Genomic DNA, 13,887 nt, shown 5'->3' with positions numbered 1-13,887 from the left:
AAGCTGAACTCACTCCCGAACTTGCCCCCCCTCCCCTCCTCTGCCCCAGGCACCACTGAACTATGACCCCCCCCCCCCCCCCCCCCCACACACTAATTATATTTGATGGCATGCAATAGTCACTTTGTGCAGCATTGGTCTGCTCACTACCTCATTCAGCATGGAACTAACAACATTCCACTACCTCATCAGTCAGTTAAATAAAATAACTGCTCTTGAGCCCTTTGTCACTTTAATTAGACTTAATAAGATATTTTTAATAAGGGATTTTTTTTGCACTAAAACTCTTTTATCTGCACTGTTGTTCACTTCATTGATTTGCACTATATCTGTCATTTATTTAACTTTATTTTTAATTTTATTATATGCCTTTTTTTTACATTCCCTTATTGTATAGTTGTATCTACATTTTATATTTGATCTAGATTTTTTTAGGCTTTAATGTTAATGTTATCTGAATGCACCGGGGTCTGAGAGTAACGCAACTTCGATTCTCTGCATGTATGTACTGTACATGTGGAAATTGACAATAAAGCAGGCTTGAACTTACAAAGAAATTAAGGGTCTGCAATATTTATGCTAGATTTATTTGAATGTATAGAGACAGAATACCAACCAAAAAAAATCCTGAAAAAACACATCATATAAAGGTTAGAAATTAATTTGCATTTCAGTGAGTGAAATAAGTATTTGATCCCAAAGTAAAACATGACTTAGTACTTGGTACAGAAATCCTTGTTGGGAAGCACAGAGGTAAGAGTTTTTTTGTAGTTGCTCACCAGGTTTGCACACATCTCAGGAAGGATTTTGATCCACTCCTCTTTACAGGTCCTCTCTAAATCCCCAAAGTTTCAGCTCCCTCCACAGATTATCTATAGGATTGAGGTCTGGAGACTGGCTAGGCCACTCCATGACCTTAATGTGCTTCTTCTTGATCCACTCCTTTATTGCCTTGGTGGTATGTTTTGGTTCACTGTCATGCTGGAAGACCCATTCATGACCCATATTCAGTGTTCTGGCTAAGGGAAGGAGGTTCCCGTCTAAAATTTTACACTATATGGCCCCATCCATTTGCCCCTCAATGCGGTGAAGTAGTCCTGTACCCTTAACAGAAAAACAGCCCCAATACATAATGTTTCCACCTCTGTGCTTGACTGTAGCGATGGTGTTCTTGGGGTAATAGTCAGCTTTTCTCTCCCTCCAAACACTGCTAGTCACGGTAATGCCAAAGAGCTTTTCTGCATCATTTAGATGTTCTTGGGCAAACTTTAAACAGGTCTGTACATGTGGCTTCTTGAGCAGTGGGACCTTGCGGGCACTGCAGGATTTCAGTCCATTGCAGCGTAGTGTAATACCAATGTTTTTCTTGGTGACTGTGGTCCCAACTACCTTAAGATCATTAACAAGTACCTCCTGTGTAGTTTGGGACTGATCTCTCACCTTTCTCATGATCATCCTTACCCCATAAGGCAAGAGCTCCAGACCAAGGCTGATTAATTTTTATATTTCTTCCATTTCCGAATAATTGCACCAACAGTTGTCTTCTTCTCACCAAGCTTCTTGCTGATGGTCTTGTAGCCCATTCAAGTCTTTTGCATATCTACAATCTTGTCTCTGACATCCTTTGACAGCTCTTTGGTCTTGCCCATGGTGGTGGGAGAGGTTGGAATGGAAGATACAGATTGTATGGACAGGAGTCTTATACACCACGAGCTGACATTAGGAGGAACTTCTTGACGTGCCAGAATTCTTGCTGGATGGTTGGGGATCAAATATTTATTTCACTCACTCAAATGCAAATCAATTTCTAACCTTTATATAATGTTTTTTTTCTAGATTTCTTGGTTGATTTTCTGTTTCTATCTGTCAAAATAAACCTACCATAAAAAAATACAGACTCTTAATTCCTTTATAAGCGGCCAAACTTACAAAAAATCAGCAGGGGAACAAATAAACATTTTCCCCAATGTACCTCAATTCTGTGTGAAAACAAACCACAAACATAATTGCGTGTAATTGACAATTATTCTCGCCAGAGAAATAAGGAACTCTTTGTGAATTAAAGCCAGGCGTACAGAGCCGATGTCACTCGCATTGTTGTGTAACAGCCGGTCTTTGTCCGGTGAAGAGGGCCAAAGTCACTCTGAGAAATCTGAAACCTCACACATGGTTTCACATAACTGGGATGTTTAAACTTCTCAGGTGAATCACTTCAAAAATGCCATGTAAACAAACTAGCAGAAATTGCGACAAAGGGTTTTAATGACTTAAAAATAATATGCAAAACAACTGATGAAAAACTACTTTAAACTGTGTGAGATATTATATTTGTATTATATATTTTGATATATATTTCCAGTTACAAATAAATTAATAAATAACCAAATGAAAATTATATGGTACGATAACCAACAGAATAAACGCAAATAAAAATAATACATATTTTTAATACATATTTATAATGGTAAAAAAACATAATAGAACAGAATAGAAAAATAAGTAAAATTTATGTGGTGCACAACAATAACAAATAAACAAATAATAAAATATATAAATACAGAAACAAAAAGGGGTGATTATGAGTTAAAAAACAGCATGCAAAACAACTGACCAAAATTACTTGAATTAACTTAAATTAATTGAAGTTGTTTGAGTTTTTACATGTATAATGTAATATAATATACAAAGAATAAATCTGTAATAACATAACTTAACACAAAATACCAAATTGATAGTTAATTTATTAATAGGGGGCCACTTTTGTCACATAAATTATGTGCTATTTAGGATTATATGGGAGTGGCAAAAATTCATAAGAATGAGAGAAAAAATGTGTGTATTGGATATGTGTGTGTGCAAGAGTGTGTGGGCATATGTATTGGAGACTGAATGCTTGGATGCATTCAGATGGAAAGTGATGACTCACACACACACACACACACACACACAAAACGGGCAGCCGTGTTTGGACTACACCTGTTCATTACTCTCACACAGGTGTTCCTGACCTGCATCATCTGAACTCTGCAGTATGAGATATAGATTTCAGTATTATCTTAATTGTTTTTCCTAAACAGCATTGTGATTAAACAGATACCAGATTTGATTCTTAGAAATGTATTTTAAGAAAAAGGACCAAGTTATCTCACATGTGTTTCCTCTGGACTGTCAGAATGTCTCAAACTGTGCTCAGATTTGCCGAGATACCGAAGTATGCAATTATATGTCAAATACTGTCATATTTGTGACACTTTCAATTTCTTCTTTTAGGTGAAATATAACTAAATACCTTATAAATAATAGCTAAAAAACATCTCCTATTCAAGCAATAAAGTTTTCTATTGCGTGTGCATGCTTTTAGGACACAAGATAAAGATCCATTCTTATCTATTCCAAAGCCCCCTACCCTTAGGCAGTGCCCACAAAACAAGCTGTTCTGCGGCAAATTATTCATGCCTCAACACAGCCATCACCATGTCAAATTTATAACCCCTCTATTCACAGTCACCCATTAAAAGGAAATGACATTCACGCCTATCCGCAACAATGGCACGTCCACACTGACAGCAGTCCGCCGAGGGGGAGAGGATGTAATCGAATGGGTCTGTTATTTGGCATGGAAAAGAGCCAGTCTATTTTCAAACTGCCATTCAACCATACAGCAGAGAGTAATTAATAAACAACACCAAACATTCTCCAACAATTTTGCACTGCATTTTTTTTTAAATTCTAACAAAGTTTAACTATAATTTGCAATATAATAATGGCTTCAGAAAGGTAACTGGACTGATGGTAACAGGTTTGACAGTTTAATTTGACAGTAAAACTATACTTCCATTATTTATGGAAGGGTAATTGCATTACTTTATTTGAAAATAGACTATGCTTCATACAAAGAGAATTTAATCCCGAAATGTTTAAGAATATATATTTTTCAATTAATAGTTGTTTACTATAAATAATCATGGTAACAGGTTTTCACAGTATTTTTTTAATGGTTTATTAATTTAAAATCCATATATATATATATATATATATATATATATATATATATATATATATATATATATATATATATATCCTTTTTGACTATTAGTTATATCCTATACAAAACCATGGTAACAGGACTGACATTTTTAGACAGTTCCCAACTAACAAACATAATTAAACTTAATATAAGTTGAATTAAAAAAGACTTTAAGTTGGCCTTTTAACGCTAATTTCTTGCATGGATGATGTCATTATGACATTTTTATTTATTCATTTATTTATGTGGTTTCATTACTTTAAATAAGAAAAAAATATATATTAGTAACAGGGTTGACAGTCATACAGATTCATTTGACATAGCAAATCTACAATTTTCTTCTGACAAAAAGAATGAAATCCTGACATGTCTAGGAATATATCCTTTTCAATTATTAGTTGTTTACCATAAAAAAATTCTGGTAACAGGGTTGACATTTTAAAACAATTCCTAACTAACAACCATAATTAAACTCAGGATGTAAAATTACTCACCTATGCAACTCAATCTTCTCTCTGGGCAACTAAATGATGTCTAATATTAGCCACTGTCTAATGAATTCTCAGATTTTACTTGCCAGTGTGTTAGTTAGAGGATAAGTATAAGTTTAGCGCAGATATATTTTCACTTGCCGAACACTCTCTGACCAAGCGCTCAGAGTTTCAATCTCCGTCAGGCGATCTGTGATATTTTTCAGTTCATCTGAATGGATGCGCAGCACACCTGTATTTGACTGTAAACTGTAAACTCTAGTGTGAAGCCGAACTACCAGCTACTTTGTCTTACACACACGCAAAGAGAGAGCGAGAGAAATGACGCACAACTTGTAAACAATATTCTTTGTTGTATTTTCCTGTCAAAATAACAGCGGGTTTTTTTTAATTCTTCAGCTTTTAAGAACTGCCTGGTTTTCCGGAAGTGTGTGTAATTAATTCGCAAATGACAATCTCACTGGCTGGTGCTCACCTATTATCGTCCCGGTTTTGATTTCAGCAAATCAGTTTCAGCGAACGCACACTATCTGATTAATATTCATGAATCCAGAAGCTCTTTAAAGGTGGGCTAAGTGAATTTTCAAAAATGCTTTAGAAGACTGATTCGGACGGAATAGCGAAACAAACTCAGCCAATCAGCAGTAAGGGGTGTGTCTACTCATGATGTGGGGGAGAGAGCGTTCAGTGCACAGGATGGACATTAGCCGAGCCTAGCGACAGAAAGATAGAGATGGCGGATAAAAAACAAAATAGGAACACAACTCCGGAACAAAAGAAGGCTTAAGGCAAGAAGCAGGACCTGTGTAAACCAGTAAGACCAGCGCTGGAGAGAACTGAAGGAGAGGAAGGCCTGCGATCAGATGCTGAGGTAGCTTTGCTTTTTCTCCACAGGTGAGTAACACAGTGTCTGCATCGCCACAGCTAAAGTCTGTCTAGTAGACTAGACGTGACAAAGCAGTTGTTGAAAATCATTTGAAATATGTGTAAAACATAATAAATAGAATGGAGCAGCAGTTTTCTGTCTTGGATTTGCCATGTTGTGCCGCGCGGCATCCAGTGTAGACCATAGATATGCAGTACCGTCGCTCCCTACACGCAGAGTACGCAGTCTGCGTAGGGCACCTACTCCCAGAGGGGGCACCATCTACTGTCTATGGGCACCATCCCAGTCGCTCAAATAAAAAAATCTTCCGCCATTCTCCCATCCGCGCTCGCGACCGCTCGCACCTTATGTTTTCGGCTGAATGTTCATAATTGATGGATGAATATCTATGCCCGGGTAAAGGTCATCAGCAATTCGGCGCAGAGGAAAGAAAACTAAAAAACTTCTGCCCAGCCCCCCTAAAAAAATATTTGATTAATACATTTTTGATCGCTTCAGTCCCCTTTAAAAAAACTCATTTGAAACGGCGGCAAGCTGCGTCAAGTTTCGGCTCCTCCCCTTATCTGAGTCTGCTTGGATTTAGCGCATTTTTCAATCTGCAGGGGCGCCAACATCAGAGAGCACAAGGTGTGTGTCGTGTGTGCGTGCATTTATTGATAGATTGCTAATGCTATGATATTACATCTTCATCGGTGCAGTTCTTTATCATAAATGCATTGCAGTTTACATAATGTAATGTTACTGGAGCATTGGGAGCACACGGCACGGCTTGGTTTCTCATCCAATACCAATAAGTTTCGCTGCGTTCACCTTCAGCCCTTGTGTGATAGTTGTTTTTTTATTCCTACAAAAATGAAGTGATTAACACCCATGAAAACATACTTTAGATTCAGAAAACGATCATGATTTATTTTCATTTACTTTTTAAAATTACAGACATATTATTATGTATTTTGACATTACATTATGCAGCCATGCACAGAAATGATTAAAGACACACATCATTGTCTGAAAGCACTAGATGGCCCAGAGAGAGAATGTGGAGTTATTTTGTTTTGTATTATTAAATATAGTTTTGTATTAAGTAATAATGAATCAGGAGGAGTGTCATGATACATAAATTAGAGTAAGCGTAGAGTAAAGGGATTTTTGAGTTTCTTGATTTATACTATTTATACTAGATTTGTACTTGATTTATAGAAGTGGCAAATTGAGAATTCATGTTGTTATTTTTAATAAATAGAAATAAATATAGAACAGATTAATCATATTACCAGTAGACAATTACATTAATACATGGTTTGTCTATATTCTTAATGAATATTAGCTGGTTACTTAAAATACTTAAAATGACATCAATTTTCATGGGGTGACTTTATGAATATCCAACCGTATTGTTAATTATAAAGGCTAAAAAGCTAAAAAACTAAAATAATTTAAATTTCATTGTAGATGGATATACAAAAATTTTTCTTGTCGGGTGAGAACAGAACGTAGACAGCCTCTCACACACACAATACCACTGTGTTCCCAAGATTCATTTCAGTCATTGAACCCTGACATTGTTTTAATTGTCTGCCAGTTTCCCTGTACATTTTATAAGAAAAAGCAGTGATATCGTCAAAGGAAAAAATTCCTATCTGAGGTTTGTATGTGAGCATAGAAATGCAAACAGTAAAATGCTGTGTTTGTACTGGAAACATGTGTGCGTGTGTTTGTACAGTGAATGAATCAGGAGGTCTTCATTGTAAAAAAAAAAAAAATCGACATTCCGTATTTTCTAGTGGTCACATCCAATAATTATTTTTTTATTACAGTGTTGTATATGGCTCAGTCAGTACTCCTACTCCCATATATGAAATACAGGGAATACAATGGAATAGTGGATTGCAGTAAGGTTAGTAGCATACCACCCTACCCTAATAGTCAAATAATATTTTTTTTAAATCATACCCTTATTGGGGGCTGAGCCCCCCATAAATCAAAATCCTAGAATCGCCCCTGGATATTGGTATACACTTTTCTAACATCATTAGCATTTGAGGAGAATGACTTTCTTACAGTCATAAAAACAACTGTAATTGTTCATCTAGGTGTCAGCTATAATGCACAATTGAATTGAATATTTGATATTAAAATAAACTGTAAATCATATGTAAATTATGCTACTTTTTCACCTGGGCACAAATACAAATTTGAAGCTCAATAGCATTTGAGGAGAAAGACTTGCAGTCATAAAACAATTGTAATGTGTTCATTTAGGTGTCAGCTACAATGCACACCTTATACATTTTTAATATATATTAAAATAAATTATAAATCATTTAGGTAAAAACAAGGTCCGTTTATCACTTTCAGGCACATTCCTGTGTTTTTTTTTTTTTTTTTCAGGTTCCCTTACGAAAATTACCCATGGTTTTTACAATAACACCACAAATCATCCTTAATATTTTTTTGATGTTGTCGTTGCTATAAAAACAGACCTATGCCATCAATAGCTTTTAAAATGACTTAAAATGCATTATATAAAAAACAATGAGGCAATAATTATTGGTTAATAATAACACTGTTAAAATACATAATGTAGGCAAATACAAAATAATCAATTTATGTACGTTATGACAAATGCCTGCAAAGGGAGCCAGATGTAACAGCTGCTGTTACACTTACAGGACAATCAAATCCTTGTTTAGGCTACTGACCAAATATTTAGTTCAAATAGTCACTTAATCTTTCATTTTTGGCCACCTTTTTGCTATAGATGACACAGCCTTTATAATTTCTTCAACAAAAAACGTGCATATCACAACCCTTACAAAAATAAACCATGGTTTTATCACAGTAAAACAGCTTAATTTCCTTTTGCATGATTTCTTTATGCTTGAGACTATAAAATAAATTAGAGTCATAATAAAGTTATAGCCATAGGTAAATGTCGAGAGCTACAATTGTAATTTTTTTTAAATAATACAATTTATTCATTTAGTTTTTTATTTGATTAAAGTTATTTTCTCACCCCTGTGTTTTTTTCATCATCATATTTGAGGAAGGGGGCACAACAATACAGTCCTGCTTAGGGCACCCATTTGGCCAGCTGCGGCCCTGTAGATATGCCATCTAAAAAAGTAAATATATATATATAAAAAAAAAATAATAATAATATATATAACCAGTTTTGTACAATGACCCAAACACGCTTTCTGGAAAGATTCAGTGACTTTTGAAAGAACTACTCTCTCTCTCTTGCTCTCTCTCTCTCTTGCTCTCTCTCTCGCTCACCTGTATCGTGGCCAGGTGCTCGGTCATGGCGCAGGAAGAATCGCACCTCTGTCCTTTGCTGACCCCAGCGCTGCAGTAATTCAATAATTCGCTCGCTGTCACCAACCACACGCTCTAAAAAAGGAAGCAACCAATAGGAAACAAGGAATGCAAATTAGGTGGCAGAGATCCATTCTAGAGTGATGCATCACTGCACCTTTACCCCACAGTCACATGGACAGGTGCAGAAAGATGATTTCTATGATTTTCACTTTCGTAACAACTTTGTTAAAGGGATAGTTAACCCCAAATAGAAAATTCTCTCATTAATAATTCACCTTCAATTCATTCCAAAGATTGATGACTTTCACAAAAGGAGATACTTTCACAAATGTCCATGCTGCTCTTTTAAACTTTAAACTTCAAAATTGAAAAATCACGAGAGAACTTTAATGTTTGGGTAGTTTACCCAAAATCTTGAATTCAGTCATGTTTAAATGTCAGGTTTAAATTGTTGGTTGCTTTAAAAGTGAAGCCATATCAAAATAACATTTTGGAATAACTTTACTCAATAAGAGAAACAGAAAAGTGCTGGTCAGCACATACCAGATCCTCTCCACATCTCGGCCAGATAGCAGTCCACCTCCCCTGGCTCTTTACACATGTCCACCACATCTCGACACAGCGTCTCCGGCGTGAAGGGAAGCTCAGTGAAGTGCTTGTCACTATTGCTGAGGTACACTGTTAAGAACATCTGAGTCCCAAAAAAACATGGGAGGTTATAACAAAAGACAGAAAAAGAAAAAGAAACACTCTAGAAAAGAACATTGATTAGCTCCTCAATGATTTTTGGATTCTCTAGTTCTTAAGAAAACCATCTATATACCCAGACCAGAATTTATTTCTGATCAGAAGCAGTGTTATTTTAGTATTATTTATGTACTATGAAAGTATTTACTAATATGTTTGAATAGCTTTTAATTGTATATTTTCAGTTCAGTTTTAGTAATTTTATATTGTTTTGTATTTTATATTTTATGTAGTTTTTTATATTTATATTTTGCTTTCATTTATTTTATTAAATTAATATTATTTTATTTCAGCTGCAAATGCAACATTTCTAATTTTCATATTAGTTTTAGTAATTTTACTACATCAACTTTTTAATTCATCAAAGTGCATTTCAGTTATCTTCAGAGAAAAGTTTATGTTTTAGGGTTTTATAGGTTTCATCTAATATTTATATTTGCTAACTTTCAGCAATCTTATTATGTGCTTTTGTAATTTTATAAGTCTTTTTATTTTTTCAATTTAGCTTTAATTTATTTTAATTTCCTAATTTTCCTTTTAGTAATTTTAGAACATCAACTTAAACGTATACTATTTTAGTTAGCTGTCAAGTCAATGTTATATATATATTTTTTTGTAATTTAGGTGTTTTATTTATTCGTTTATTTATTTTTTTGCTATATTTCAATTAAATATTTGTATTGTTACTTTTAGTTAACAACAACAACACTGAACTTAATATGTTACAAACAATGATTTTCCATCTCTCAAGATCCACACAGACAATTCAAATTATGAATGCTCTCAACCATCCATACTGTTTCTAGATTTGTGACTATATGCCAGATGCCCACGTGATCTTATAATACAACTGTACATGTGGGTGAAAATGCCTAGATGAATGGTTGACAGCAAAAAAGATGCTGTACTTCTGTCTTGGCACGTTAATTGCAGTCAGCACAGATGTCTGTCACATCAATAGGGTTCTTATCCAGAAATAAAACACAAGCACAGGGTAATAAGTCAGAAAGCAAGGAGGTAATTTGTAATTCAGAAGTGACCAGCAGTTTTGGAGGAAAAAGACAAGGTTATTGTCAATGTGGGTTAAATCAATGTATATGAATGAGAAATTATTCCACTATGAAGAACCCTTTGTGGAAAGGAAAGTTTCCAAGAATGTTAAAGGTTCTTCATGGAACCATCAATGACCTTAAAAAATAAATCAATTAAAAAAAAAACGTTATTTTTAAGAGTGTTTATTGGAATCCATGGTTCCATGAAAAACCTTTAACATCCACGTAACCAACGTTTCCATCCACAAAAGGTTCTTCATAGTGGAAAATGTTTGTCAGATTCTAAAAAAAATGGATTCTTTTAAAAACTTACTTTTAAAGTTCACTTTAAAAGTAAAGGTTCTTTGGAGAACCTAAAATGGTTATTTTATGGCAAGGGTGTCAAAATCAGTTCCTGGAGGACCTCAGCCCTGCACAGTTTAAATATAACCCTAATTAAACACGTCTCATCCAGCTAATCTAATCATTTAGGCTTATTTGAAAACTACATGGTATGTGTGTTAGAGCAGGGTTGGAACTAAACTCCAGCCCTCCAGGAACTGAGTTTGACACCCCTGTTCTATAGCATTTCTGTGAAAAAAACTCTTTTTGGAACCTTTATTCTTAAGAGTGTAGAGCCAAGCCCTTGTGTTTAAGATAGATGGATTATTTTATTTATCTCAGACAGTTCTGTCTGAATCTCTTGGGCTGGCCAATGAAAGCCTTTATTAGATGATTGACCCTTGCTGGAAATGGAATTTCATTAATCTTTTTTAATGTATGTCTTCCTCTAATGTCCTTATGTTGTAAATTGCATATGTCTAAAATCAAGCTAAACGCGAACCTCATTTGTCTCTGGGTTATGGTTTATAAGATGAGCTCTTAAAAGATCCCAATTGAATTATGGATGGAGCATATTGCCTCATGTCTACTTACAAACCGCAGACCTCTTACATAGTATTTTCCTTTTCTGAGATGTTAATTTCAGTGTAATTCTTTATTGAACGCATATGGTTATAAATTCTTCCTACGATGAAATAATAGTGTCTTGGAAGCCATTACCAAAAATGCTAAAAAAGTTTACATTAAACACATAAATAATAACTTATGTGGCTATTTTCAAATTTTAGATACAGTGCTTTGTAATTTGGTCCCACTGTCAACGATTTTAAATAGGACATGTGTCTTCAAGTTTGCCTTTTGAATTCACGTTTGTGTCTATAGCGCATTAAGTCCTAGAGAGATCACACACTGAAAAGCCCTTGTGCCAAAGACCATCTTGTGGCAGTGATCCCTCACTTGATCCCCAGAGTATTATTTCTGAGAAATCTTAAATGACACGATGTTGTCCTAAGGCATGGGAAAGAGCTTTAGGATTACAGTAATAAAGCACTATTTGCAACAGGACACTCTTTATGTTGCCACAGGTAACCATAGGTGAAGCATTACATTCTCACTGAATATCCTGGAGACCTCATTTGTCTTTGGTTTTAAAGAAAAAAAAGAGATTCATTAACACACAAAAGTGTTTTTCAACTGTTTTTGTCCATACAATGAAAGCAAACGTGTCCAAAACAACATTGGATCCAACTGACTTTCTTTGTGTGGATATAAAACACTTAAAAGTTTCAAAAGGAACTTGTGTGCTAGTTAATGTTGGTCTTGATCTTCTCTGAAGATAGGTTAAGCTGGTTGTTGGTTAACCTAGTTAAGAAGCCAAACATAACATATGTTGACAACCAACTATGCTGGTCTTCTCAGCATCTAGAGTTTCTTATTTCCAGTTAATACTGACGTAATTTCTCTAGCTGACCTGATTTATACTTTGCTTTTTGTGTGTTCCCTACACATTTCCATCTGGAAAGCAAACAGTATGTAGGCCAGTTCATTGGGTCATTTTGAGTGGACGAGGAAAAAGGACACCATTCTACTATTCAAAGTCAAAGGCGTAGCCTGGGGGCAACTTTGCATTTCATGCATCAAAAGAATAAACATTAAACAAAAGGTTTGATGACTAAACCATGCCTTTGTCTAAAGTCAATTTGCAACGGAGTACACAGCTTTGACATAATGATATTTAGGTTAACGCCTACACTGATTAACCCTAGAAAGTCTTAAAACTAACCAAGCCACAAAACCTCATAAATTGTCTGGCATTTGCTACATATTTCCATCATAGGAAACATTCTTAATTACTTTTCCTTATGTTGAATGCTGAAAACAGTAGATGCATTGTTCAACTCAGATGAATAACCAATGACATTATCTGTTCTGCAACATATAATGCAAATTCAGTGCCGTACTGCATGGTTTTCATTAACTGTAAAGGTTCATTGTCTTGACTACGGGAGCTTGTACAAAGGTGGGGAGAAATCACATTCGACTGGATGAATGAAAAGCAGTTAGCCACAAAGTCGAAAGAAAATCTACTATGCCAAAACAAAGAGATAATCCAACGCATGCTGAGAGCATCAATAATTAAGTCTGATCACCACAAGAGCACCTGTCAATACATGCTCTGATCGAACAACACTGGGATTACAGTTTAGCTACTCTATAATGTGGGTTTATTTAGGCGTTCATGCTTTGTAAAGAAGTAGCTGCTTGGTGGCTCTTTAAGTCACAGGACAGAACCCGCAGATTCAGCCGGCTGTTAGCCCCGCAGTGTGTGTGTGTGCATATACAGGCACAGAATCAACCATATGGCCCCTGCAGTGGACTGACACAAAGCATGTCTAATGTGAGTATTAGTCTTGAGTTCATACTCTATCCTCCTGCTCACACACTGACCCTCCCTTTGGCTAACGGGGGAATAAAGTTGATTGAATAAAAATGCTGAAGCTTCAAAAATATTGTGTCAACGTGTTCAAGGTCCTTGATGGTTTAATTTAAACTAAAGAACAGGCGAGCCGACATCCTATGTCCTCTGTTGAGTAGTATAGACCGCGTTTATTGTAGCTAGAACTATCTTAGAGGTCAAAGTTAAAACATTTCAAGTGCCTGGTTACCGGCTGGTCCTTGGGAGCCGGGCTTTCCAAATACAGATTCCTCTGCATAGCAACAATGTTGTGGTGTGGAATGTGATCTTGCCAACGGTTGCCGTGGCAACTGGCCGCCGCAATTCTGGTCATAGTTTTCCGCTGAGGCCTAAGGTGGCTGAAAGGGTCCGACAACAATCAATGATATTTATAACTCCTAATGCACAGCCTTTGAACTGAAGTGGGATATGGAATTAAATTACTACAAGCTAATCTTATTCCACAAGTTCTCCCGGACCAAGTCACCCTTCAATTCAATTTAGTGTCTTGAAAATAGCTGCTCTTGGTACTTACAGTATGGGAATTGTACAAAGTACATGACCACACGAGGACTGTACAATAGCTT

At 35.6% G+C, this 13,887-nt stretch overlaps 1 protein-coding gene across 3 annotated transcripts in view; it reads right to left on the bottom strand.

Moving 5' to 3' along the window:
- Positions 1 to 13,887, bottom strand: part of LOC132131949 (apoptosis-stimulating of p53 protein 2-like) — a 30,009-nt gene that overhangs the window by 13,737 nt on the left and 2,385 nt on the right. For all 3 annotated transcript variants that reach the window (XM_059544140.1, XM_059544141.1, XM_059544139.1), the window contains exons 2-3: positions 9,269 to 9,416; positions 8,684 to 8,797 (exon numbers count right to left, since the gene is read on the bottom strand). In XM_059544140.1, coding sequence (XP_059400123.1) covers positions 8,684 to 8,797; positions 9,269 to 9,416 — 262 coding nt within the window. The remainder of the gene's footprint in view (positions 1 to 8,683; positions 8,798 to 9,268; positions 9,417 to 13,887) is intronic.

This window comes from Carassius carassius, chromosome 48 (genome assembly GCF_963082965.1).
Source record: "Carassius carassius chromosome 48, fCarCar2.1, whole genome shotgun sequence".
In the NCBI taxonomy this organism is placed as follows: domain Eukaryota; kingdom Metazoa; phylum Chordata; class Actinopteri; order Cypriniformes; family Cyprinidae; genus Carassius; species Carassius carassius.
This window is presented reverse-complemented; position numbering and strand designations above follow the sequence as displayed.